The 27,460-nt window shown below is 42.4% G+C and overlaps 1 protein-coding gene across 13 annotated transcripts in view; it reads left to right on the forward strand.

Annotated features, from left to right (window-relative positions):
* The window catches only part of PXK (PX domain containing serine/threonine kinase like), a 94,359-nt gene that overhangs the window by 40,055 nt on the left and 26,844 nt on the right, over nt 1–27,460 (forward strand). For 12 of the 13 annotated variants that reach the window (XM_088831704.1, XM_055414188.2, XM_088831705.1 and 9 more), the window contains exons 4-11: nt 4,099–4,285; nt 15,696–15,773; nt 16,271–16,344; nt 16,913–16,987; nt 20,902–21,006; nt 21,996–22,097; nt 26,737–26,898; nt 27,294–27,411. In XM_088831704.1, the coding sequence (XP_088687830.1) occupies nt 4,099–4,285; nt 15,696–15,773; nt 16,271–16,344; nt 16,913–16,987; nt 20,902–21,006; nt 21,996–22,097; nt 26,737–26,898; nt 27,294–27,411 (901 nt within the window). Of the gene's footprint in view, nt 1–4,098; nt 4,286–7,784; nt 7,914–15,695; nt 15,774–16,270; nt 16,345–16,912; nt 16,988–20,901; nt 21,007–21,995; nt 22,098–26,736; nt 26,899–27,293; nt 27,412–27,460 lie in introns of those variants that run through there. The other variant, XM_088831706.1, reaches the window with a different exon arrangement.

Here is a 27,460-nt window from a genome sequence, read left to right on the forward strand (position 1 = left end):
CTCTTTGCAGTCCAGGGGACTCTCAAGAGTCTTCTCTAACACCACAGTTCAAAAGCATCAATTCTTTGGCGCTCAGCTTTCTTTATAGTCCAACTCTCACATCCATACATGACTGCTGGAAAAACCATAGCTTTAACTAGATGGACCTTTGTTGGCAGAGTAATGTCTTTGCTTTTTAATGTGCTGTCTAGTTTACCTAAAGAGAAGTGATGCTTGACTTGAAAAATAATAATAATATTTTTTAAGCTTGGAGGCCACAAAGTTTGAAACAGATAGCTTATCTAATTCATTCTGACATCCCCACTGTGAATGAAAAATAGCCCTGCTGCTGCTGCTAAGTTGCTTTAGTTGTGTCCGACTCTGTGTGACCCCATAGACGGCAGCCCATCAGGCTCCCCCGTCCCTGGGATTCTCCAGGCAAGAACACTGGAGTGGGTTGCCATTTCCTTCTCCAATTCATGAAAGTGAAAAGTGAAAGTGAAGTCGTTCAGTCGTGTCTGACTCTTAGCGACCCCGTGGACTGCAGCCCACCAGGCTCCTCCATCCATGGGATTTTCCAGGCAAGAGTACTGGAGTGGGGTGCCATTGCCTTCTCCGGAAAAATAGCCCTATTGGGGTTTAAATCTGATCTTGTCAGATGTGACTGTCCATTCTTAGTGACCTAGGCTTCAGCGGGGGCTGCTCTTGAGCGAGTAGTGCAGGCAGATGTGCTGATATTGGCTGATGGTATTTTTTTTTTTAATCCTTGTTGTATATATGATAACTTTGATGAGCAAAAGTGTTTTTCTTTTTTTAATTGAAAAATAATAAGTAAGATATGTTAACATTTCATAGTATAGAATTAAAAATTAATTGACCAACCCACTCCCAGAGGAAGCTAGTCTAAAGCAGGTAGAGTAAGTCCTTTTAGACATTTTTCGTGTATATGTAACTGTATGCCTGGGCTTACACATGGGTGCACACAGACACACAAATGAGATTATATCCTGCAACTTATTAAAAGAGTTTTTAAAAGAAATCAATGATATTTTCAGTAACACATTACCGTTGATTCCCTTATATTACTCAGTGCTCCTGAACAAAAATAATAATAAAACAATTGACTTGGATGTGTACCAGATTAGTGATATGCTTTCTTCATAATTTTGCTTTTCTATTTAGTTAATAAAGAAACTGCTATTCCGTAAAGCGTAATTGTATGAGAGGGGAAAATAGCCTGAAATTGAGTGCCTTATTTGGCAGTGAATTTGGCCATGGTTGAAAATTCACTCTAAGTGTGTTCTGACATATTTTCATAAGTATGTTGTAGAAACAGGCAGTTCAGAATTATCAGCCAACCTTTTCATCTTGCCTAATTCAAGTTCAAGGCCTAATTCAAGTTCAAGGTTCAAACTTGCCTAATGGCCAAGTTCAAGGTCTTCATTGTTTGAAAAAATGGAGTGAAGCAGGCTCAGTTAGGTTTGCTCACATGGGTGATTTAGACATGCTTGTCTGAATTCAAGATGCCTTTCTGTTTTATACCTTTCCCTCTATCAATACACACGCCACTTGGACCACTCTAAGCACAAGGGTAGACTAGTACTGCTCTTTGAAAGCAGTTTTTTGCTCATTAAATTATGATACCAATCTGATACTTTGTTTTTAAGTTTAAAAAATAGACTCAAAGTTTAAATGATTTGGAAAATTATAGTAGATTGCACACCTGCATTTACTTTTCCTTTCTCCCCAAGTCACTCTAAAACAACAGTAAATTTGATCTTGTGTATGTACACACACACACACACACAAACACACACACCCACTCCTTCAAGGACAAATAGGAGAGGAGAAAATTACAACAAAAACATTAAAAACTGAAAATCCAGTGGATGAGAGCTAACTAATTAAGCAGATATGGAAGGTAGAATTACGAGATGGCAGTAGGGGTGGATAAACCCGTTGGGTCCCAGTTTACAGCACAGAACATCCAAAAGATTGACAGCACCAAGTTCTACCTCTAATGTGGGGTTAGGTCAAGCTAGAATCAGGAGTTGAAAGTATGTTTAATCAGTTGGATCCCCAGAGCTCCCCATCTGAACAACTTATGCCTACTCTTCTCCAGTGGAGAAACTGGGGGTTTTCCCTCTGGAGAGGGTTGAACATTATTTGGACTGGAGAGTGCAGGCACAGTTGGAAATATTTACATATTAAAGAGGAGACTTGCCCATCCCCCACCCCCAACTGAGCCCTCTCCTTCCCCCGAGTGCCCAGATTACTGGCATTTAGGCTTAGACTCTCCAGGCAAAGGAGCTGGGAATATTCCTTTGGGAGATCTGCCCAGCCTAAGAGAATGAGCTAAAGAGACTGAGGTCACAGGTTCTCAGAAAAATTATAGTTTATAATCTCAGAGACAAAAAAGTTGAATGACATTCAGGATGCTACTAAGGAACGCAAGGAGAATTTAGAAATTATATATATATAAAAAGATAATAGTAGTAGAAATGAAAACTCTTTAGAAGGCCTGAAAGATAAAGGAAATGGAAAAAATGTTTAACACAGGTGGAAAATGAGAGGGAAAAGATAAGAACAGAGGACCAACCAGTCCAGAAGGTCCAACTTTGGAAAACAGGAGTTCCAGAAAAAGAAAACATAGGGCATGGAGAGAAAGGAATAATGACCTAATGTAAGGCAATACCAACAAATATGAGGATATTAATTTCTGGAGTGAAAGGGCTGAGTACTCAGTACAAAGAAGGAACACAGAGCCACAGTAAAGGCAGATGGGATTCACAAACAGGTCAAAAAGAAGATCCTAACATTTCCAGGCAGAAAAAAACAGAATCAGGAAACTACTGTTTGAACTGGCAACTAAAATACAATATAGTGTAGTTTCTAAAAATTCTGAAGAACAAATATTTCCGACTTAAGAGTTCCATATCAAGACTCATTGTCAGTCAGGTGTGAGAGTAGAATAAAGACTTTTTTTTTAAAGAATTTCTTTTCTATTTTTTAAACTAATTCCATGTGAGGCATGTGAGATCTCAGTAAACCCCCCCCTCCCCCACCACCACCAATCAGAGTTGGAACCCTTGCCCCCGGTAGTGGAAGCTCAGAGCCCTACTCACAGACCACCAGGAAATTCCAAATAAAGACATTTTTTATTAACGTGCAAGGTTTCAAACAATTCTCCCTTTCTAGGAAGCTAACAGAGGGTATCTCCACCAAAAGTGAGGGGATTATCTAAGAAAAAGGCAGGCGTGGATATAGAACTGGGGTTTAGCAGGAGAAAGGACAGAGGCTTCTCTAGCATGGTGGTGAAGGGAGGTCCCAGGATGCCAGTCTTGCCGCAGGTCTAGGGACCACTTGTCCTGCTTGGAACAAGTTGCTGGGTTCTGGAAAGTGCTCTTCAAGAAGATGACATTGATTCATCTTTGTATCTCAGTGCATTGAAGAAAGGTTTAGATGGAGAGTTTAGAGTTGAAGAGAAAACTAGAAAAAAAAAGTGGACAGAAAGGAGTAGTAAGCATGCTCTTTGGCTCAGTTGTGAGTATCATTTACCTAATTAAGTGTGCGTGCTGCACTCATTTAAATGATAGCATCATGATGTTGGAAGAATTAGGAATAGAATGTGTGTGGATGAGATCAGGTTGGGAAAGAGAACTTAACCCTCATCTCCCATAATGAGAAACTTACAGATAATGCCTAAAAGTGAAAAATCGAGGCATAACAATGTAAACCGTCGCTTCTTCCAAGAGATCAGTTGAAAGAGTTGAATGTGGCCACCTTTGGGGAGTGGGGAATGGATATGATACCTTTCGGCTGGGGTGGTGGGGGGCGAGCATCATGGGACTACCAGCAGTAATAAACAAAAGTATTTGACTCTTGGAAAATATGTTCATGTGTAAGTTTCATTTAAAAAATTAAGTCTTAAAGTGCTACACTTAGTATTTTATCAGTTCTAAGATGTACAGGTTTTCACCTTTTTACGATACGACTGATTAGGATGTATCCTGAAATGATTTAGACCTAACGAAACCTGTTGGCTCAGGGATTCTGCTCTTCTGTCTTATTTGGGGATGACGTAAGTATAATACTTTTCTTTTTTCTCTTTAATTAAAGATTGCAGGCCTAAGTCTACCTCTTCCTCCCAAAAAATTGATTGGTAACATGGATCGTGAATTCATAGCTGAGAGGCAGAAAGGTCTTCAGAACTATCTCAACGTTATCACCACAAATCATATCTTGTCTAACTGTGAGCTGGTTAAGAAGTTTCTAGATCCAAACAACTATTCTGCAAACTACACTGGTAAGTAGAAGGATCTATCAGCTACATTCCTGAGAAAAAAGAGGCACTTTTCTTTGCCAGGGACAATATATGTGGGACAAACTATCCTTCCAGATGGGGAGATGTGTTCTAGGGCATTATTTATCTGCTAATACTTACCTGATTGTAATTTATCATAGATATCTAAGAAGAAAATATTTTTAAACTGGAAGATAATTGCTTTACAATGTTTTGTTAATTTCTGCTGTAGCATAGTGAGTCAGCTGTATGTATACATATATCCCCTCCCTCCTCAGCTTCTGACCGCCACCCCCAACTCACCCTCTAAGCCACCATGGAGCACTGAGCTGAGCCTGGTATATTTTATTGCAGTTTCCCACTACCCGTCTGTTTTACATATGGTAGTGCGTATATTGGAGAAGGAAATGGCAACCCACTCCAGTGTTCTTGCCTGGAGAATCCCAGGGACGGGGGAGCCTGGTGGGCTTCCGTCTATGGGGTCACACAGAGTCGGACACGACTGAAGTGACTTAGCAGCAGCAGCAGCAGCAGCAGTGTGTATATGTCAGTCCTCATCTCCCAATTCATCCCACGCTCTCCTTCCCCCAGTGTCCACATATCCATTCTCTATGTCTGCATCTCTGTTCTTGCCTTGGGAATAGGTTCATCTGTACCATTTTTCTAGACACACTTATATGTGTTAACATACGATATTTATTTTTCTCTTACTTCACTCGGTATGACACACTCTAGGTCCATCCATGTCTCTATAAGAGAAAGATTATTCTAAAATGTTTTTAATGCCTGTTTAGAAAAATATGGAAGAGAACTTGTCTGTGTACAGAGTCTTGTCATTATCTTCTTCCCTGACAAAACTGAGAGTAAATAGTCCACAATGATCTCTACAGTAATGTCAGTTTGATTTATATTTACCTGTTTTTGTGTTTACAATATATATTATGCCTGGCTCTTCTGGGAATTACTTTAAACACAACAGTGATTCAGAAGGGGCCTTTCTGTGTCTTCCCAGTTGCTTGCTGAAACCTGCTGTGTGCAAAGCCTAGGGAGCAGGTGGTCCCTTTCCAAACCTTCCCTGGACAGAGCAGCAGCCAGGGGCCTGAGTGGGAAAGGGTGCCAGTCACACAAACGGCCAGCAGCAGTTCTGTAAGCCCACTGTCGGCAGAATGAGTGATTAAATGTTTAATACACTCTGGCATGGTCTTGAACAGGGCAATAGAAGCTGTTGTAAAACCAAACCAGTGACTAGAATTCAGCCAATTTGTTAAAGCTAAACCATGCTGAGAGTCTAAGTGGAACACTGGGTATCATTAATAAGCTGATTTCCTTGCTAAGAGACTAGACTGTTTAGAGGCTACATTTTGGGTCCTTAGAACACTGCTTTTGAAGTAATTAGGAGGAGACGCTTTTATTCTTGTGTCAGATGGAGGGAAACAGAGGACTACTTACCAGGCACGAAACTTTTCTTCATCTTATTTTAAATTAATTAATTAATTAATTTTTGGCCATGCTGGTTCTTTGTTGTTCTAGTTGTGATGTGCGGGCTTCTCACTGTGGTAACGTCTCTTGTTTCCGGGCACGGGCTCTAGGGCGTGAGGGCTTCAGTAGTTGCAGCACGTGGACTCAGTAATTGCAGCTCCCAGGCTCTAGAGCACAGGCTCAATAGTTACCGCGCATGGACTTTGTTGCTCCGAGGCAGGTCGAATCTTCCCGGATCAGGGACCGAACCAGTGTCTGCTAAAGTCTATCGGGGAAGCCTGAAACTTTTCTGCATGATGGAATCACCTGGGGAGCTTTAAAAATATTCCAATGCCCAGACTGCATTCATGCCAATCAAATCAGAATCTCTGCGGATGGGGTTCATAGTCTGTAAGCCTGCCCTCCCCAGAGATTCTGATATGCAGCTGAGTTTGAAAACCACAGTTGGAAATTGCTACTCACATCATGGGTCGCCTGACCAGCAGCACTGGCATCATCGGGAGCTTGTTAGGGATGTAGCATTCAGGCCCCAGCCCAAACCTAGAATCAGGATGTGGTTTTAACAAGGTCCCCAGGTTATTTGCATGCATATTAAAGTTTGAGAAGCCTTGCCCAAGAACATGCCTGTCATCTTCTAGTGAAAGTGCCTGCAGGGGTAAGAAAAATGCCTTCGTAGAAAGCAACCCACTGAAAGGAAGTTTATTTCAAGCTCATATTTGTTGTAAGTTATGAAACTGAACTTTGAATTGTTACAAGGCTTGCATTTTTACCCCACTTGTTTCTTGGAACTCATTGGAGAAAAAGCATCACCGGCCTGGGGCTCCCAGGACAACTCAGGTTCTTTCAGCACAGGTCTCCCTTGGCTTTCATTTCACCTTACTTCACCTCACTTGTTCCAGGATTGTCACACCATGGACTCTGGGTTGACGTTTATCAAATCCCTTGCAGCTCAGCCCTATTCATTGGTTTGTTTGTCCGTGTTGTTTCCTGACAGTGTCTGCTAGTGTTCTCTTGAGGTCAAACGTCACGGTGTAGTGTGCATGTGATGATGCTATCCATTCCGTATGTTGACTCTCTGCTCTGCCCATGCCATGTGCTTGGTGCAGGGCTGGGTGTTGGGGTACAGGTGTGAGGAAAATGTGCTCCTTGTTCTCAGGGAGCTTGTACTAGAAATACCTTGCGTTGCCAGCAGATGCATCTAGACTAACCCTCTTGTTTTATATATATATATTTTTTTTTTGGATGGTTGATTTTTTTTTAAATTTGAGACTTCTTAGGGTTCAGGCAATAAAGGATGGCACCCCCAAATGAAAATATAGTTGCACCCCAGGCCAGGCCATAACCCCAGTTGAACTCATGGTAAATTTTCAAGCTCACAGTTTCAATGAACTTGATTGGGTAAAGAACCAGGCTGCAAACCTGTAAAACAACTACTGCAAAAAGCATGACAGCAACAGGTCTATAGAAGCGCCTTCAAGATCCCACGCAGATGGAAATCAAACCCACCAGGAATGCAATGAGAATGATGGCAGCACCACCCAAGAGTAAAGCCAGAGTAGCAATCTGCCAGTCGCTGCTGAGCGTGGACTCGCAGTGCCAGATGTCCAAGCTGGCGGGTTTCCGGCAGGACTCCCCCAGGGACAAGTAGTACTGGTGGTCGGCCGTGACCCAGGCCGGGCTCAGCACGGCCCCCAGGTCCAGACACAGCGCCAGGAAGATGCACACCGGCCCGACCAGCTTCAGCGGGGTCAACACCGACACGCGCACCTCCTCCATGCCGCTGCCCGCCGAAGCCATGCCCCGGGCGCCGCAGCCGGCCCGGCCCGCGGGAGACGAGGACGCCAGGCGGGTCCGGAGAGCCGGGAGCCTGACCTCCCACGGAGGGAGGCAGCCGAGCCGCCGCGCGCGCGGGGATTCGCTCCCTCGGAGCTCCGCGCGCTTCCCGCCGCGCCGCGAAGGTGGGTCTGCAGGGCGGGCGGCCGGGCACCGGGTCGCAGGCAGCCTCAGCGATGCCGAACCCGCAGCCGACCCTCGCAGCCGACCCCGTGCCGCGTTCTGCCCGCGCCCGCTCCGCCCCGGCGCTGCCCGGCTCGCCATCTCCGCCCCGGCTCCTCCCCGGCTGCGGGAGGCGGCACCCTATATATTTTTTAATGTAAGTTTTTTGTTGTTTTCCTTCCAGTTTTATTGAGATATAATTGACATACAGCACTGAATATGTTTAAGGTGTACAGCATGGTGATTTGACTTACATACATTGTGACATGAGGATCACAGTTAAGTTTAGTGACCATCCATCATCTCATCCAGATGCAGGATTAAAATAGGAGAAAAAAAATTGCTTCTGTGTGATAAGAACTCTTAGAATTTACTCTCTTAGTAACTTTCATGCATAATGTGCAACAGAGTTAGTTATATTTATCATACTGTGTATTGCATTCCTAGTACTTATTTATCTTATAGCTGAAAGTTTGTAACTTTTGGTCACCTTCATTCAATTCCCCATCCTCCTACCTCCAGCCCCCACCATCTGATAACCACAAATCTGATCTCTTTTTCTGTGCATTTTTGAAGAATAATTGCCCTGCACTACTGTGTTAGTTCCTGTTACACAACATTATGATTTGATGTTTCTATACCTGTCACAATAATCATCATGATAAATCTACTTACATATGTCACCATAAAAAGATATTACATAGTTATCAATTGTATCCATCCATGTTGTTGCAAATGGCAAGATTTCATTCTTTTTCGTGACTGATTAATAAGCCACTGTGATACTTAGGTTGCTTCCACATCTCAGCTACTGTAAATAATGCCACAGTGAACACGGTGGTACATATATTTTTTTCTAGTTAGTGTTTTCATTTTCTTCTGGTAAATACCGAGGAGTAAAATTGAACAACTGTATGGTAGTTCTACTTTTAAATTTTTTGAGGGCTCTCTATTTGCTATAAGGTCTGTTTCAAGTTACCTTCTCATCAGTAATGCACAAGGGTTCTTTTTCTCCACATCTTCACCAAAACTTGTTATTTATTCGTGGTCTTTTTGATGATAGCCATCCTGGTGGGTGTGAGGTGATACTTCATTGTGGTTTTGATTTGCATTTCCCTGATGAATGCTGATGTTGAGCATCTTTTCATGTCCCTGTTGGCCATCTGTCTTGTCTTCTTTGGGAAAATGTCTATTCAAGTATTCTGCCCATTTTTTAATAGTGTTTTTTTGTTTTTTGATATTTAGTTGTATGAGTTCTTCGTTTATTTTGGATATTAACCACTTGTCAGATACATTGTTTGCAAATCTGTTCTCCCATTCAGTAGGTGGTCTTTTTGTTTTATTGATGGTTTCCTTTGCTGTGCAAAAGCTTTTAAGTTTGACTAGGTTCCATTGGTTGGTTTTTGCTTCTTGTGTTTCCCAAGGGGACATATCCAAAAAGACATTGCTAAGACCAATGTCAAAGAGTTTGTCCCCTGTGTTTTCTTCTAGGAATTTTATGGTTTTAGGTCTTCCATTTTTGTCTTTAATCCATTTTTAGTTTATTTTTGTATATGATGTGAGAGAGTAGTCCAGTTTGGTTCTATTGCATGTAGCTGTCTAATTTTCCTGAATTTATTGAAGAGGTTGTCTTTTCTTCATTGTATATTCTTACCTCCTTTGTCGTATTAATAGATTAATTGCTGATAGAAATACGGGTTCATTTCTGGGCACTCTATTCTATTTCTTCATGCTCTGTGTGTGTGCTTATGCATGCCCCAATTACCATACTGTTTTGATTATTGTACCTTTGTAGTGTGCTTTGAAATCAGAAGCATGGTACTTCCAGCTTTTCTTTTTCAAGATTGTTTTGACTATTCAAGATCTTTTCTGTTTTCATAAAAATTTAGAATTATTTGTTCTAGTTCTGTGAAAAAAGCTAGTGATATTTTATAGGGATTGCACTGAATCTGTAGATTGCCTTGGGCTGTACAGTCATTTTAGCCATATTAATTCTTCCAGTCCATGAACACAGTATATCTTTCCATCTGTTTGTGTCCTCTTCAATTTCTTTCGTTAGTGTCTTAGAGTTTTTAGAGTACAGATCTTTTACCTGTTTAGTTGGATTTATTCTTCTTGATATGATTGTAAATGAAATTGTTTTCTTACTTTCATTTCTTTCTGATAGTTTCTTGTTAGTATACAGAAATGCAACCAGTTTCTGCATATTAATTTTGTATCCTGCAACTGTGCCAAACTCATTGAGTTCCAGGAGAACCCTCTCATTTTATACATGAGCAGTCTCCCAGGAAGGGCCTTACCTAGGGTTGCACATTTGTATGATTGTACAAATGTCTAGTGTCTGAATGTTTCCCAATTAAAATGCTGCTCAGCCCCTGGAACATTGTCTGATCCCTGTATCTCCTCCTCATGTGCCTCTCTACATGCTGCTGTAGTCCTGATCTTTCCCTTCTCTCCCAGGATGCCAGACAATCAGGAATCCAAAGGAGATGAGTACAGGAATATGAGAAAACTGTCAGAGACTCCTGCCAGAACCCAAATTCTTAAGTAGCTGCTGCTATTTAGAGGGCACAGTCCTGATGAAACAATAAGGGTTGGGTGCTGTTTTCAGAGAAGTGCTGATTAATTTCCCCCTTTGCATGAAATGTCAGAACTTTGTCTTTCCTCCGCGCTGACTCACCAAGTGCCTCAGGAAGGGGAAACCCAGGCCGTCTCCTCCACATCATCTTAACTGAGCTGTTCCCCAAAAAACAGGGCAGTCTTGTCCAGGTTTCCCAAAACTCACAGTGTGGCCCATGGCCCCCAAGGGCACCCTGTGCACCTGCAGCTCCCAGCATTTCCCTGTAGTGTGGGTACTGTCTGTACCTCTCCTTAGTTCCTGTGGCCACTGTCCAGCTTCCCTTCAGCAGGGTCTGAGTTCTGTGTTCAGGTGTGGCTGAAACCACCAAGGCCACGTTCTCTGCCTATTGCCCTGACTGAGCCTGCAGGTGTTTTGTCAGAGGAGACCTGTTGACGCCACCCATTCCCCAGGGGATGGGTGGCCAGCAGCTCTCAGGACGTCAGCAACTCCCTGCCCTCCTCTCTGGGACCCCAGCCTGGGATTGCCGGTCCTTTTATTCCTTTCCTTCTGTTTTTGTTGCTGTTCAGTCACTCAGTTGTGTCTGACTCTTTGTGATTCCATGACCTGCATTACACCAGGCTTCCCTGTCCTTCACTATCTCCTGGAGTTTGCTCAGACCCATGTCTATTGAATCCATGATGCCATCCAACCATCTCATCCTCTGTCATCCCCTTCTCCTCCTGCCCTCAGTCTTTCCCAGCATCAGGGTCTTTTCCACTGAGTCAGTTCTTTGCATCAGGTGGCCAAAGTATTGGAGCTCAAGCTTCGGCATCAGTCCTTCTAACGAATATTCAGGGTTGATTTCATTTAGGATTGACTGGATTGATCTCCTTGCTGTCCAAGGCACTCTCAAGAGTCTTCTCCAGCACTACATTTCGAAAGCATCAGTTCTTTGGCTCTCAGCCTTCTTTATGGTCCATCTCTCACATCTGTATGTGACTCCTGGAAAAACCATAGCCTTGACTGTATGAACCTTTGTGGGCAAAGTGATATCTGTGCTTTTTAATGTGTTGTTTGGGTTTGTCGTAGCTTTTCTTCCAAGGCTCAATCATCTTTTAACTTCATGGCTACAGTCACCATCTGCAGTGATTTTGGAGCCCAAGAAAATAAAATCTGTCACTGTTTCCTTGTTTTCCCCATGTATTTGTCATGAAGTGATGGGTCTGGATGTCATGATCTTCATTTTTTGAATGTTGAGTTTTCAGCCAGCTTTTTCATTCTCGTCTTTCACCTTTATCAAGAGGCTTTTCAGCTCTTCTTCACTTTCTGCCATTAGGGTGGTATCATCTGCATATCTGAGGTTGATATTTCTCCCAGCAATTTTGATTCCAGCTTGTGATTCATCCAGCCTGGCATTTCACATGATGTACTCTGCATAGAAGTTCAGTAAACAGGGTGACAGTCTGCAGCCTTGATGTACTCCTTTCCCAATTTTAAACCAGTCTGTTGTTCCATGTCTGGTTCTGACTGTTGCTTCTTGACCTGCATACAGGTTTCTGAGGAGGCAGATAAGATGGTCTGGTATTCCAATCTCTTTTTACTACCAAATTCACTGAAAGGAAATATGGGTCCTTGTGCTTTGTTGAGGGTTGGTTTGGGGTTGTTCATTTGAATTAAAAAGTCTGATCGAGGGCCAGCTATTGTATAGGGAAATCAGTTGTCAGTCATGCGGGGTTTATGTTGAGAAACATGTATGCATACACACACATTGCCTTATTCATCTTGTTAGCAAGGTATAGCCATCACTGCACTGTAACCATCTCCCCACCTTAAACCACTCCGTAAATAAGCTTTTTAATGTCCATGCAGAAGTCACTTGGACCAGAAATCAAGAGGCCTGCATCCTGGCCCCAGCTTTCTTATTAGCAGCAGCCTCTCCACTGTAGGCCTTGGGGTCCTGACTGACAACATAAGAGATGGAGGTGGGGAGAGTGGTCCAGATAGCATCCAAAGCTCTCTTCTAGCTCTAAAATCCAAAGAGTCCTGTGAAGAGGTCAGATAGTAGTGGGCTCTATGATGGAGTGGAAGAGAGAGGGAGGGTTGGGCAGGAGGGGAGGGTGGGAGGGAAGGTGAGATGATGTTCAGAACAAGAGCAGGGTGCTTCAGAAAGGCTGCAGTTTGCGGTAACACACCAGCTACAGTAGTTGGGGAATCTAGAGCTCGGTTGTGGAACTCGAGGAGCTGGTCTGTATTCCTTGCAGTCGCTTAATGGGGCTGAGATCTAGGGCGTCAAAGGCTACACACAGTGGGGGCAGCTGATACTTTCTGAGCTGAGAAGTCTGAGCTCTGTGGGGAGCATAAGGTGGACTCGAAGGCGTCGCTCTGCGTTTCCTGTCTGGGGCGTGTTTGTCAGCGTCTCGAGAGCATGCAGTTTTCCCGGTGGGTCAGTCAGTGCTAATGAAATGGAGGCAGATGCCTTCCTTTGCATGGATTTCATGTGCTCCCATGAGCGAGCGTCCACACCCACTGCGCACGCATCCAGCCCTTGCTGCTGTGGTGTGGTAGCTCAGTCATGTCCGACTCTTTGCTACCCCATGGACTGTAGCCTGCCAGGCTCCTCTGTCTATGGGATTTCTCAGGCAAGAATACTGGAGTGGGTTACCATTTCCTTTTCCAGGGGAATCTTCTCAACCCAGAATCCAACCCATGTCTCCTGGTTGGCAGGCAGATTGTTTACTACTGAGCTATTTAGGAAGCCCATTGAACCCTTAGTTAGTTCTTACTTCATCAGATATTTATTGAGCCCCTGCTTTGTGACAGGTACTATAACTGCAGCACCAAGCAGGAAATAGTCTCCTAACCCAACTCCTACCCCAGGGCACTTCTGTAGGGAGATTGACGGGTAAAGATTCTGCCAGGTTAAAGACGTGATAGCCCCTCGAGGGTGGGGGTCCAGGTGGAGATGATCCCGCTCTAAAGGTGGAGGAAGTCTTCCCAGAAGAGGTGACTCCTGCAAGGAGACCTGAGGTGAGTAGAAGTTAGCTAGGCCAAGAGGCAAGGGCCAGTACTCCAGGAGAGAAAGAAGTAAATATTTCTGTATGGCTGTGGGCTCTGCCATGTTTAAGATATTTCTTTCTAAAGCCAACAATTACAGTCTCGTGGAAGACTAGTAGGACAGAATGCCATAGGAGAGGGCCATGTGGAGCAATGGAGTGTACAGAGGCGGGAAGAAGGGAGAAAGCCCTGGCCAGGGGAGCCGCAAGTTTGGGTTGAGCCTCAAAGGTTGGATGGGCAGGAATGGAGAATGCTGAGGATTAGAGTAGGCCAGTCTTCAGGGGCCATGGCAGGTACACTCTCAGTGACAAGAGTGTGAGGCTCACACATTATTGGGCGGTGGGAGTAGGGGGTAGGGGGGCTAAAGACAGAAGGGTGATGTAGAGCCAGAGCTAGGTTGAACACTGTGAGGTTTAGAAGCTTGGTCCTAATTGGTAAGGTCATGGGGCGCCAACAAAGACTTCTGAGCAGAAGACATTTAGGATTGAAATGTGTTACCTGAATCTGGGGAGGGAAGGGATTAATATTGGGAGCGTGGTGGTTGTGTGGCTTACTTGAGAATAAATCATAGTTCAAAGGAAAGAAAATGTTCTGTCTATAATTTCCTGATCCCAAAGATAAAAAAAGAAGAAGAAAGCTATTTTCTAATCCTTAATTTGTCAGTAACAAATCTAAACATGTTCCATTTGCTCACAGCTGCTTCCCCCATTCCAAAAACAGTGTACAGTGCACAGTAGCGTCCAGTAAACATGGTGGAATGATGAGATTGTAGGGGATTGTGAGTTACTGTTAGTTCAGAACCAACTGTCCTTTAAAGTCTCTGAGAGTGACAGTGTATTGCATTCAGAAGATTATTTTTCATAATCCTTCTCAGTGTTGTGATTTTCACTTAAAAGAATATTTTTTGAAGTAACTTACGTTCAAGTAATTTTGGAAATGCTGAAAGCCTTTTATATCAGCATTACTTACAGTAAAAGTTTAGAGCTTCCAGTGTTGGTTATGAAAATTCGTCTGCTGCCGCCACATCCAACCTCTCCAAATGGTTGTCACATTGAAGTAGTTAAAGCAAATGTAAATGGAGTCTGTTCTGTATCTGTCATCTCATGTTCTTTTAGGTGCAGACAGCACTGACACTTTACATATTGAGTCAATAAGATTGTTTTCTTCCCCAAATCTCTTAATTGATAATGTACTCTAAAATATATCAAAATAATATTGTCTGCCAAGCTCTAGGCATAGTAGTTCCAGACTAGGTCATTTCAACACATGGAAAGCGTTTCTGCTGAATCCCTGGTGCCTGGGATGTAACTGATGCTTGGCAGAAGTGCAGTTCCACAATGGATTTGCAGGATTGCTGTTTGCTTTCAGGGATCCAGTGTGGCTTTCATTCAGTCACTACATTGAGGGGGAAAACAGCAAATTACAAATGTTGCTTTTTGCAGGAAATGTAAAAGCACAATTATTCTGATGATTTTTTTATACAGTGAACTTTAAAGAACTTCCTCTTTTCATTGTCTTTATAGAAGGGGGAAACATTTTCATGATAAACACAAAGAGGAGGATGGATTTTTTTTTTTTTTCCAGTAAGCAGATGTACAGTGGTTTCCCACAACAGAACCATGTTGTTGCTGTGCATAGATGTTTTTCTAAAACACTGGCTTTTATTTCCAATATATATATTTAAGGCTAATCGCTTCTTTGTTAGTGAAAGCTATAATTTCATGAGGAATGAAGATGGGATAAATACCACTTGAAGCAATGTTTAATGCTATTCCAGGGTGACCTTAGGACACATTTTGAGTTTTGTGCTCCAGTTGTCTGGTACATATATTGAATTCTTAGTTTAAGACAACTAGTTTATTTTACTAGCAAAAATACTAGCATATTTTAGATCTTCCAGTTTAATTATTCTGTTACTAATTACTTCCTTTAATAAACTTTTGATTTTAGAATAGTTTTAGATTTACAGAAAAAAATAATGGCAGTATAGAATTTCCATATATTCCCTCACCCAATTTCCCCTAATATTAACATCTTATATAAGCATGATACATTTATATCAAAACTAAGAAAGTAGCATTCACACATTACTATTTAAAATAGTTTTATTCAGATTTCATTAGATGTTTCATTAATGTTGTTATTCTGTTCTAGGATCCAATCTAGAGTCTCATGTTTTATTTACTCTGTGTTCATTTTTTATAATTAAATTTTTAAAGAAGGTCATAGACTGTAAGAATTTCACTTGCAAGAATAACATCTTAAGCGTATGGAACTTTCCTGATATGTTTGTCTAATAAATTCGTTTCCAAAATATCTTTGCAGAGATTGCCTTACAACATGTTTCCATGTTCTTCCGGTCAGAGCCAAAGTGGGAGGTGGTAGAACCATTGAAAGACATAGGTGAGGAACTGGTGTGCCCATTGCGTTAAAAAAGGATCACAAAACAGGGCTTTTTGTCATGCTTTCTTATAAGTATCCCCAAAAAGCTTTTATGCAGGTGAAATGCAAAAGGAATGCAGGTGATGTCTTTTTTTTGTCTGTTTCCATACTATTTGAGGATTCAGTCCTTAACTTTTGTTAGTGAATGAATCTTGGTTACAGACGCATTTGGGGATTTGGATGGTGGTAACTAAGTTTCTGAACCATCATTCATTCCTCTTTTCCATTAAATCTAAACTGAAGTGCTGTTTTCCTTTTTCAGTGAGTAATTTCTTTTATTTTTTTATTTATTTTAGTGCCGCTTTTACCATTTCAGTATTACCAAATGATTGTTTACAGGTTCCTATATACCTATGAATAATATTGCTGAACTTAATTTTTATTAATTATTTGGTCAGTAAAACAGAATCAGTTGGTGTTAGATCATGTAGCTATAAACACATCTCCTTTTATGATAGGTTGGAGGATAAGGAAGAAATATTTCTTGATGAAGATTAAAAATCAGCCAAAGGAACGGCTAGTGTTAAGCTGGGTAAGCTAATTTTGTTTTGTTTTGCTTTAGACTGATTTCAGGGACTTCAGGTGGGCTTATGAAAGCAAGAGAACTGACAAGAGAACTACAAAATTGTCCTGTGCTACTGAGAGATGTAAAGGGCCCCTCAGTCATACATCAGAGAGTCATTTTAAGGCACTTTGTTTATGCATGTAGTAATATCAGTGTGACTACCATTCATCAGCTAGTAAACACTTGGAAAGAAATATGAACAGCTTCAAATAGTTTTCTTGGACCTCTTTAGGACTGACACTTTGGCAGTTTGTTTTAAAAAAAATGCTTCGGCATTATTTTTGTTTTATCTATCACTTTGAGAGCTCTAGTGATACATTTGGCTAGTAGAATTAGGTAACATTACAGTTAGGTGTTAGTATTTGTATGTTTATATTCTCCAGAAAGGCCATGAGGCAACACAATTTACTGTGGTTTTCATCTTTGGTTTATAGTCATGTATTTGGACAGATTTTTTAAATAAAGGAAAGACTTGTAAGGAACTTTTCTTTTGATGACCAAAACAGCACCCTGATATTTCCTCCCATGTTTGCAGGCTGACCTTGGTCCTGACAAGTATCTGTCAGATAAAGATTTTCAGTGTCTAATCAAACTTCTGCCTTCCTGTTTGGTGAGTACAAGTCCTTCTGTTTATTCTTGATGCTGATGACAGATTTGCAGTGTTTTCTTGGGGGCGGGTGACCATGGACAGAAGAGCTGGAAACACTCCCCAGGCTTGAGAATGGAGAGGTAGAGTGGATTTCTCTTCAGACTGGAAGTGCTCAGGGCTACTCCCACAGACCATTGGCCATTTAAATGACATTCATGACTTCCAGACTACTCACAAAATGTGGTAATTTATTTATTTTTTTATTCATTTGGCCACGCCACGTGGTATGCAGGATCCCTCCCAGGGATCTAACCTGCACCCCTTGCAGTGGAAACAGAGTCTTAACCACTGGATTGTTAGGAAACCCTGAAATATTGTTTTTGTGTTTTAAGCAAATATCAGAGTAGGAAAGCACCCATTTCTCTGAGCCTCTTGTTCTTGGTGAGGGTGTTTATTATTAATGAGTTGAGAGATCTGTTTCCAGCCTGAGAAAGCAGAACTGATGCAGATTTAGATTAACTGGAAAGGGATTCTAATCCAAGGCTTTCAGTGGTAAGAACCTCATGAATGTCTTTCCAAAGATATGCAGATATTCTTAAGGAAAAGACTAACCTGGCTAGAGAAAATTGAGTTAGTGTTGATATTCGTTTTTTGAAGAGAATGTCTTGTCAAGCTAGCAAGACCAAGAAGTGTTTAATGAGGTGTGATACCTGGTGGAAAAAAATATTGTGGTCTTTGATAGGTTGTATCACACAGGCTGTGAGCGCTCAATCCTAAATTTCTTTTCCTGGATATGCTTTTTTAAAAAAGAAGATGATGCAAGGCTAGTGGTGCATATTAATTGCAGAAAGTCAGATAGGCAAAAATAAAATAAAATTTGCCCATAATTCCAAGTAACCTGAAGTACGGGCCAAAGTGTCATGTCCAATTGTTACTTCTCTAGAATTTTATGTTTGTTTTTTTTTTGGCTGTGCCTTGTGTCTTGCGGGCTCTTAGTTCCCCAAACAGGAATTGAATCAAGGCCACAGTAATGAAAGCCCAGAATCCTAACCACTAGACCCACCAAGGAACTCTCTTACATGATTATTTTTGAAAAAAATCATATAGATACTGTTCTAAAGTTTGATTTTTGTTGTTGTTAGTGGTATACCCATGAACATCTTTTGTTGTTAATAAGTACAGTATCAGTTCAGTTCAGTTGCTCAGTCGTATCCGACTCTCCGCGACCCCATGAATCACAGCACGCCAGGCCTCCTTGTCCATCACCAACTCCTGGAGTTCACTCAAACGCATGTCCACAGAGTCGGTGATGCCATCCAGCCATCTCATTCTCTGTCGTCCCCTTCTCCTCCCGCCCCCAACCTTTCCCAGCTTCAGAGTCTTTTCCAGTGAGTCAGCTCGTCGCACGGAGAAGGCAATGGCAAGCCACTCCAGTACTCTTGGCTGGAAAATCCCATGGATGGAGGAGCCTGGTAGGCTGCAGTCTGTGGGGTCGCTAAGGGTCAGACACGACTAAACGACTTCATTTTCACACATTGGAGAAGGAAATGGCAACCCACTCCAGTGTTCTTGCCTGGAGAATCCCAGGGACGGGGAGCCTGGTGGGCTGCCATTTATGGGGTCACACAGAGTCGGACACGACTGAAGTGACTTAGCAGCAGCAGCAACTCGTCGCATGAGGTGGCCAAAGTATTGGAGTTTCAGCTTTAGCATCAGTCCTTCCAATGAACACCCAGGATTGATCTCCTTTAGAATAGACTGGTTGGATCTCCTTGCAGTCCAAGGGACTCTCGAGAGTCTTCTCCAGCACCACAGTTCAAAAGCATCAATTCTTCGGCGTTGAGCTTTCTTCACAGTCCAACTCTCACATCCATACATGACCACTGGAAAAACCATAGCCTTGACTAGATGGACCTTTGTTGGCAAAGTAATGTCTCTGCTTTTTAGTACACTATCAAGGTTGGTCATAACTTTCCTTCCAAGGAGTAAGTGTCTTTTAATTTCACAGCTGCAATCAGCATCCGCAGTGATTTTGGAGCCCAAAAAAATAAAGTCTGACACTTTTTCCACTTTTTCCATCTATTTCCCATGAAGTGATGGGACCAGATGCCATGATCTTTGTTTTCTGAATGTTGAGCTTCAAGTACAGTGTGCTGCTGCTGCTGCTGTTAAGTCACTTCAGTCGTGTCCGACTCTGTGTGACCCCATAGACAGAAGCCCACCAGGCTCCCCCGTCCCTGGGATTCTCCAGGCAAGAACACTGGAGTGGGTTGCCATTTCCTTCTCCAATGTGTGAAAGTAAAAAGTGAAAGTGAAGTCGCTCAGTCGTGTCCGACCCCCAGCGACCCCATGGACTACAGCCTACCAGACTCCTCCATCCATGGGATTTTCCAGGCAATAGTACTGGAGTGGCCTGCCATTGCCCTCCCCGCAAGTACAGTATAATACATCATTATTACTTTTTTTTTTTATATCATTATTACTGACTGCATAAAATGATCATTGGCAATACCTCAGTTCACTCAGCTAACCCACTAGATATGTGGATCACTTCTAGTTTTTTGCTCTTACTTTTTAAAAAAATGCCATGGTGAACAATTTTAGCTGAACATTTGTACCCATCCTTAGTTATTTTTATAAGATAACTAGAACTAATTAATAAGCAATTGTAGGGAGGTGGTTTTTTTTTTTGAGACTATATAAGTGGCATAGTAGTCTTTATCAAACCCACTATTAACATTCATAGAGATTTTCTAACTCCATCATTTCTCTTATATTTACTGGTTGGCATTCTACTATAAGGAAAAGCTTCATGTTCTCTCTTCTTTATCTATTTATATCAGTATGAATTCCAAGGATTTTTATTTTATTCATTGGGTTTCTTTTTGAGGTGATGAAAATGTTCTAAAATTAGACTGTGTGATAGTCACACAGCTCTGAATTTATTGAAAACCACTGAGTTGTATACTTTAAACAGGTGAATTATATTGGAAAGTGAATTGTATTTCAGTAAAGCCATGAAAATATCCACAGCAATTGCTTTGTTGTGATGATCAGGAGGAACTTCATGATCAATTTTCTGTATTTCCCTGGGCACCCCCTTCCATCCCCCTCCCCATCCCCCTGCGCATCCAGTCCTCACACAATCCAGCTCCCAAGGGTTTAAATCTTCCTGGTACTCCTTTGAGCTCAAGGCCATTGTAATATGTGAAGTCAGTTGGTCCATGTATCCACAATTCCAGGTCACATGAGGACTTTTCTTTCAGTCATTAAATAATTTGTCTTACTCCCCACCCCACTTTGTTGACATCCATGTCCGCCTCTCAGGAGGGCAGTGTCACTCATCATATTGCACACTCCAGCAGAGGGACAGGAAGACGCATGCTCACTGCCCTGGAAAAGGGCCAAGATGCTGAAAGATGCTGCCGTTGCTTGTTTTCTGGCTGTCATGCTCCCTGGCTTATCACTAGACAGCAGTGTGGAGTGTTAGGCAGCACTGTGAGGGGAGACACATTTGTCCTGGTTCCCACATGGCTGCTCTAGAATTTGGCTACTTTATTTATTTATTTTTTTTACCAATTTACAGAGACAGAATATTAAAACCACCTTTCCCAAAACTCAGATTTTCCCTCTCTTGCACCACACTGTCACCTAAACTGTGAGACCACGTTAAAGCAGATACCTTCCCGTGGAGAGCTTAACTTCTAGCCACTTCGCTTAATCACTGTAATTTACCTTGCTTCTCTCATCTAAAAAATGAGTTAGTAATTGATCATTTGATAACTTGAAAATACCATGTATTCAGGGAATGTTCTGCATTTATGTGCAATTAAACTATCAAGCTGGCACTTGATTCTGTATAACCAGATCCTGGATCTAAAAGGAACCTAGATGCTGATGCAGATTAAATGAATTTCTTTTTTTTGTTTTGGCAGCACCCTTACATCTCTCGTGTTACCTTTGCCACAGCTAACGAATCCTCAGCATTGCTAATTAGAATGTTTAATGAAAAAGGAACCTTGAAGGACCTGATCTACAAGGTACTGGTGGTGCAAGTTCCTGGTCATCAAGAAGTTCTCAAATCCCTTAAGAACCTGTTATTGATACTTGATCCCTAAGCTTCTAGAAGCTAGGCCCCGAGGATTTAATTTTAATTTTATTTGGAATTTATATTTATTATAGCAATAGAAACTACCCAGTTTGGCTAAAGAGCATTCCTTTACCCACATGAGGAAAGGTTGAACATTTCATGATTATATCCATTAGATTGTAGACTGCTCTTAGATCAGTTTTAAAGTTTAAATTTTTTTTAAAGGAATACTGAGAAGCTTTACAAACACACTCATAGAAAAAGAGATCAGATTTGTGGTTAACAGAGGTAGGAGAGGATATTTAAGGGAAATTGGATGAAGACAGTTAAAAGGGTAAGATGGATAAGTACTGGAGGTGTGAAACGCAGCATAATAGATATCGTTAACGCTGCCTGCGTGCTCAGTCACTTCAGCTGTGTCTGCCTCTGTGCTGCCTTCTGTACTGTAGCCCGCCAGGCTCTTTTGTTCATGGGATTCTCTAGGCAGGAATACTGGAGTGGGTTGCCTTGCCTTCCTCCAGGGGATCTTCCCAACCCAGGGATCGAACCCATGTTTCTTATGTCTCCTGCAATGGCAGCCGGGTTCTTTACCATTAGTTCCACCTGGGAAGCCCATAATTAACACTGCTATGTGTTTTTTGTTTTTTTTTTTCCTAAAAAAAAAGCGATACTGAAGAATTCTAACAGTATATAAGACTTTGGGGTCTGCTAAAGTGAAGACCAGGAACATCTTCACTGGACTAGAAAAAGGCTGGAACCCTAGTCAGCCTCTTTCCATTAACTGTGCAGGCTGCTGTATTTAACAGCCCACGTCCTGCCAGCTGGACTCATCTGAGGCCCCCAGCCTCTCAGTGTGTCCTGTCTGTTCAAGGAGGCCACGCGAGTGTAGAGTTCAACCCCTTTACTGCCTTCTTATGTGCTCTCTGTTCCTTTCCAAAGGCAAAACCGAAAGACCCATTCCTGAAGAAGTACTGCAACCCTAAAAAGGTTCAAGGCCTTGAACTCCAGCAAATAAAAACATATGGGCGGCAAGTATTAGAGGTAAGAGGTATCTGACTTTTGTTTAAGTTGCATTGGCATTTCACCCAGCTTCACAGTATTCTTTTGGGAAAGTTTTCAGGCAATATGTAAAATAGTTCAAATTATCTAGTCACATACAAACTGGTGGCATTGTCATATTTTACCCCCAAAAGCAAATATTTGAGACTAAAGCAGCAATCTGCTGCACTTTGCTGGAGCGGCTGTGAAGAGATTTTCCACGACCAAGGTAAGAGAAACCCAAACAAGACGGTAGGTATTGCTAGGGGGCATCAGAGGGCAGACAAACTGAAATCATAATCACAGGAAACTAGCCGATCTGATCACATGGACCACAGCCGAATGTGGTCCACTGGAGAAGGGAATGGCAAACCACTTCAGTATGCTTACCTTGAGAACCCCATGAACAGTAACAAAGGGCAAAATGATAGGATACTGAATGAGGAATTCCCCAGGTCGGTAGGTGCCCAGTATGCTACTGGAGCTTAGTGGAGAAATAACTATAGAAGGAATAAAGGGATGGAGCAAAAGCAAAACCAGTACCCAGTTGTGGATGTGACCAGTGATAGAAGCAAGGTCCGGTGCTGTAAAGAGCAGTATTGCATAGGAACCTGGAATGTTAGGTCCATGAATCAAGGCAAATTGGAAGTGGTCAAACAGGAGATGGCAAGAGTGAACGTCGACATTCTAGGAATCAGTGAATTAAAATGGACTGGAATGGGTGAATTTAACTGGGATGACCATTATATCTACTACTGTGGGCAGGAATCCCTTAGAAGAAATGGAGTAGCCATCATGGTCAACAAGAGAGTCCGAAATGCAGTACTTGGATGCAATCTTAGAAATGACAGAATGATTTCTGTTCGTTTCCAAGGCAAACCATTCAGTATTACAGTAATCCAGGCCTATGCCCCAACCAGTGATGCTGAAGAAGCCGAAGTTAATCGGTTCTATGAAGACCTACAAGACCTTTTAGAACTAACACCCAAAAAAGATGTCCTTTTCATTATAGGGGACTGGAATGCAAAAGTAGGAAGTCAAGAAACACCTGGAGTAACAGGCAAATTTGGCCTTGGAGCACGGAATGAAGCAGGGCAAAGACTAATAGAGTTTTGTCAAGAGAATGCACTGGTCATAGCAAACACCCTCTTCCAACAACACAAGAGAAGACTCTACACATGGACATCACCAGATGGTCAACACCGAAATCAGATTGATTATATTCTTTGCAACCAAAGATGGAGAAGCTCTATACAGTTAGCAAAAACAAGACCAGGAGCTGACTATGGCTCAGATCATGAACTCCTTATTGCGAAATTCAGACTTAAATTGAAGAAAGTAGGGAAAACCACTAGACCATTCAGATATGACCTCAATCAAATCCCTTATGATTATACAGTGGAAGTGAGAAATAGATTTAAGGGACTAGATCTTATTGATAGAGTGCCTGATGAACTCTGGACGGAGGTTCGTGACATTGTACATGAGACAGGGACCAAGACCATCCCCATGGAAAAGAAATGCAAAAGAGTGAAATGGCTGTCTGAGGAGGCCTTACAAATAGCTGTGAAAAGAAGAGAGGCGAAAAGCAAAGGAGAAAAGGAAAGATATAAGCATCTGAATGCAGAGTTCCAAAGAATAGCAAGGAGAGATAAGAAAGACTTCCTCAGTGATCAATGCAAAGAAATAGAGGAAAACAACAGAATAGGAAAAACGAGAGACCTCTTCAAGAAAACTAGAGATTCCAAGGGAACATTTCATGCAAAGATGGGCTCGATAAAGGACAGAAATGGTAGGGACCTAACAGAAGCAGAAGATATTAAGAAGAGGTGGCAGGAATACACAGAAGAACTGTACAAAAAAGATCTTCACGACCAAGATAGTCACGATAATGTGATCACTGACCTAGAGCCAGACATCTTGGAATGTGAAGTCAAGTGGGCCTTAGAAAGCATCACTACTAACAAAGCTAGTGGAGGTGATGGAATTCCAGTTGAGCTATTTCAAGTCTTGAAAGATGATGCTGTGAAAGTGCTGCACTCAATATGCCAGCAGATTTGGAAAACTCAGCAGTGGCCACAGGACTGGAAGAGGTCAGTCTTCATTCCAATCCCAAAGAAAGGCAATGCCAAAGAATGCTCAAACTACCGCACAATTGCACTCATCTCACACGCTAGTAAAGTCATGCTCAAAATTCTCCAAGCCAGGCTTCAGCAGTATGTAAACCGTGAACTCCCAGATGTTCAAGCAGGTTTTAGAAAAGGCAGAGGCACCAGAGATCAAATTGCCAACATCTGCTGGATCATGGAGAAAGCAGGAGAGTTTCAGAAAAACATCTATTTCTGCTTCATTGACTATGCCAAAGCCTTTGACTGTGTGGATCACAATAAACTGTGGAACATTCTGAAAGAGATGGGAATCCCAGACCACCTGACCTGCCTCTTGAGAAACCTGTATGCAGGTCAGGAAGCAACAGTTTGAACTGGACATGGAACAACAGACTGGTTCCAAATAGGAAAAGGTGTACGTCAAGGTTGTATATTGTCACCTTGCTTATTTAACTTATATGCAGAGTACATCATGAGGAACGCTGGGCTGGAAGAAGCACAAGCTGGAATCAAGATTGCTGGGAGAAATATCAATAACCTCAGATATGCAGATGACACTACCCTTATGGCAGAAAGTGAAGAGGAACTCAAAAGCCTCTTGATGAAAGTGAAAGAGGAGAGTGAAAAGGTTGGCTTGAAGCTCAACATTCAGAAAACAAAGATCATGGCATCTGGTCCCATCACTTCATGGGAAATAGATGGAAAAACAGTGGAAACAGTGTCAGACTTTATTTTTTTGGGCTCCAAAATCACTGCAGATGCTGATTGCAGCCATGAAATTAAAAGACGCTTACTCCTTGGAAGGAAAGTTATGACTAACCTTGATAGTATATTAAAAGGCAGAGATATTACTTTGCCAACCACGGTCCGTCTATTCAAGGCAATGGTTTTTCCCGTGGTCATGTATGGATGTGAGAGCTGGACTGTGAAGAAAGCTGATCGCCGAAGAATCGATGCTTTTGAACTGTGGTGTTGGAGAAGACTCTTGAGAGTCCCTTATACTGCAAGGAGATCCAACCAGTCCATTCTAGAGGAGATCAGTCCTGGATGTTCATTGGAGGGACTGATGCTAAAGCTGAAACTGCAATACTTTGGCCACCTCATGCGACGAGTTGACTCACTGGAAAAGACTTTGATGCTGGGAAAGGTTGGGGGCGGGAGGAGAAGGGGACGACGGAGAATGATATGGCTGGATGGCATCACCGACTCTGTGGACATGAGTTTGAGTGTACTCCAGGAGTTGGTGATGGACAGGGAGGCCTGGTGTGCTGTGATTCATGGGGTCGTGGAGTGTCGGACACGACTGAGTGACTGAACTGAACTGAACTGAACTGAAAGCAGCAATCTAGACCAACACAGTTCTGAAAGCTTAGCTATTGGAAATTCCTAAACTAGTGTGTGATTTTTAAGAACTTTTTATTGTGTGAATACCAAGTTTTGTATTATTTCTGGTTGATTTATCTTTGTGCCAAGATTCTTGCTTTTGTTATATCCTGTACATAACCATATGGCTCCCTTACAGAAGTAAAACTAACGTGAAAAAGCCTTTCCGACATCACTCTCTAGAGCAGCATTCACCAAACTTCTTGGATTTACAACCATATCAGTGAAAACAATTTAAGCATAAACACTCCCATGTTATATATGTTTAATTTGTATACATATATTTATATATATTCTATTACTAATGTATTTGTCCAGTATAAGTTAAGAAAGAATGAGATTAGAAACAAAACAGACAGGGGACTTCTGTGGTGGTTCAGTGGTTAAGACTTTACTTCCAACTCAAAGGGTGGCGGGTTCGATCCCTGGTCCAGGAACTAAGATCCCACATGCCACACGGTATGGCCAGAAAGTTAAAAAATAAATAAATGAAAAACAAAAAACAGACAGAAAAGCTGTAATACTTTTCTTCCAGTCCTCAACGGATTGTCCTGGGCACCTGCTTCAGCGGGCACTGCTGTGATTCACCAGGTCTTTTTCAGGGCTGTATCTCTGTCACTGGCTGAACCACTGTTTATAAAATGCAGCTGAAAAGTTTGCTTCTTTTTGTGAGAGGCTGTCATGTGTTTCTGTTAATAAACAGCCAAATATATTCTGAGGTGAGACAGGACTAGAGATGTTTTCAGCTCAACCCCTCTTCCTGAATAATTGGCAGAAGCCCTGGTAGGATATCTTTATTCATCTATGCGGGAGGATCTTTTCCCTGAAGAGAGTTGGGATGTGGTGCTTAAGTAGAGAAAGTGCTTACAGTAGAGGCTTTTGGCATCAGAGCTGTTAACCCGAGCAGATACAGGCTGCTTCTCTGTTCTTTGGAAATGAGGGAGCTTGGCTTGGCATGTCCACAGCTGGAAAGCACTCAGCGTCCGTCTCTTTTCCAGAGAAATGCACAGACATGTACTCTTTCTTTAGGAATCTCCCCGGTGACCTGTTTGGTCTTGTTTCAAAATATATTGACTGAAAAAGCAAAGTTTAACCTTGTCTTGTATCGAATAAGTTGGAGGGGAGTATAACCACTACATACTTTTCCATAGGTCCTAAAGTTTCTCCATGACAAGGGATTCCCTTATGGGCATCTTCACGCTTCCAACGTGATGTTGGATGGGGATACCTGCCGGCTGCTGGACCTGGAGAATTCCTTGTTGGGCCTTCCTTCCTTCTACCGATCGTATTTCTCACAGTTCAGGAAGATCAATGTAAGTTGATGAAAGTGATGAAACAGCAGGCTTATTTTTAGGTGTAAGTTATCCCCATGGCAGGATGCATGATCTGTCCCTGTAAGAAATGTGTGCTAAGCAGGGGTGGGTATGGTTGGGGCAGGCAGGCCTGTTGGCCCTGTCTCTTCCACGGCACTGCTCTATCTGAGAGGCTGGTTGGGCAGGGCCAAGGAAGGGTAGAACCTCTCACTGCACCATCGTGAAGGGTAGGACCAAGACTTTTGGTCAAAATGATGCTTTGTGAGCTTTTACAAAAGGCCTCGAGTGGTCACTACCAGTTGTGGGTGGGGTTGCCCCTGGGCCACGTTTCTTAGTAGAAGCTCAGGGCTAGGGATTCACAAAGCCAAGGCCTTCTGCTGTCTTTTCTTCTGCAGACATTGGAGAGTGTGGACGTCCACTGCTTTGGCCACTTACTATATGAAATGACTTACGGACGGCCGCCTGACTCAGTGCCTGTAGACTCCTTCCCTCCTGCGCCGTCCATGGCTGTGGGTGAGTATGGGGTTTGTAAGGGTCTTCTGGGCCCTGGTTGTGCTCGGAG

Source organism: Moschus berezovskii, chromosome 24 (genome assembly GCF_049115385.1).
Source record: "Moschus berezovskii isolate FMDL1 chromosome 24, NW_MosBer_1.0, whole genome shotgun sequence".
In the NCBI taxonomy this organism is placed as follows: domain Eukaryota; kingdom Metazoa; phylum Chordata; class Mammalia; order Artiodactyla; family Moschidae; genus Moschus; species Moschus berezovskii.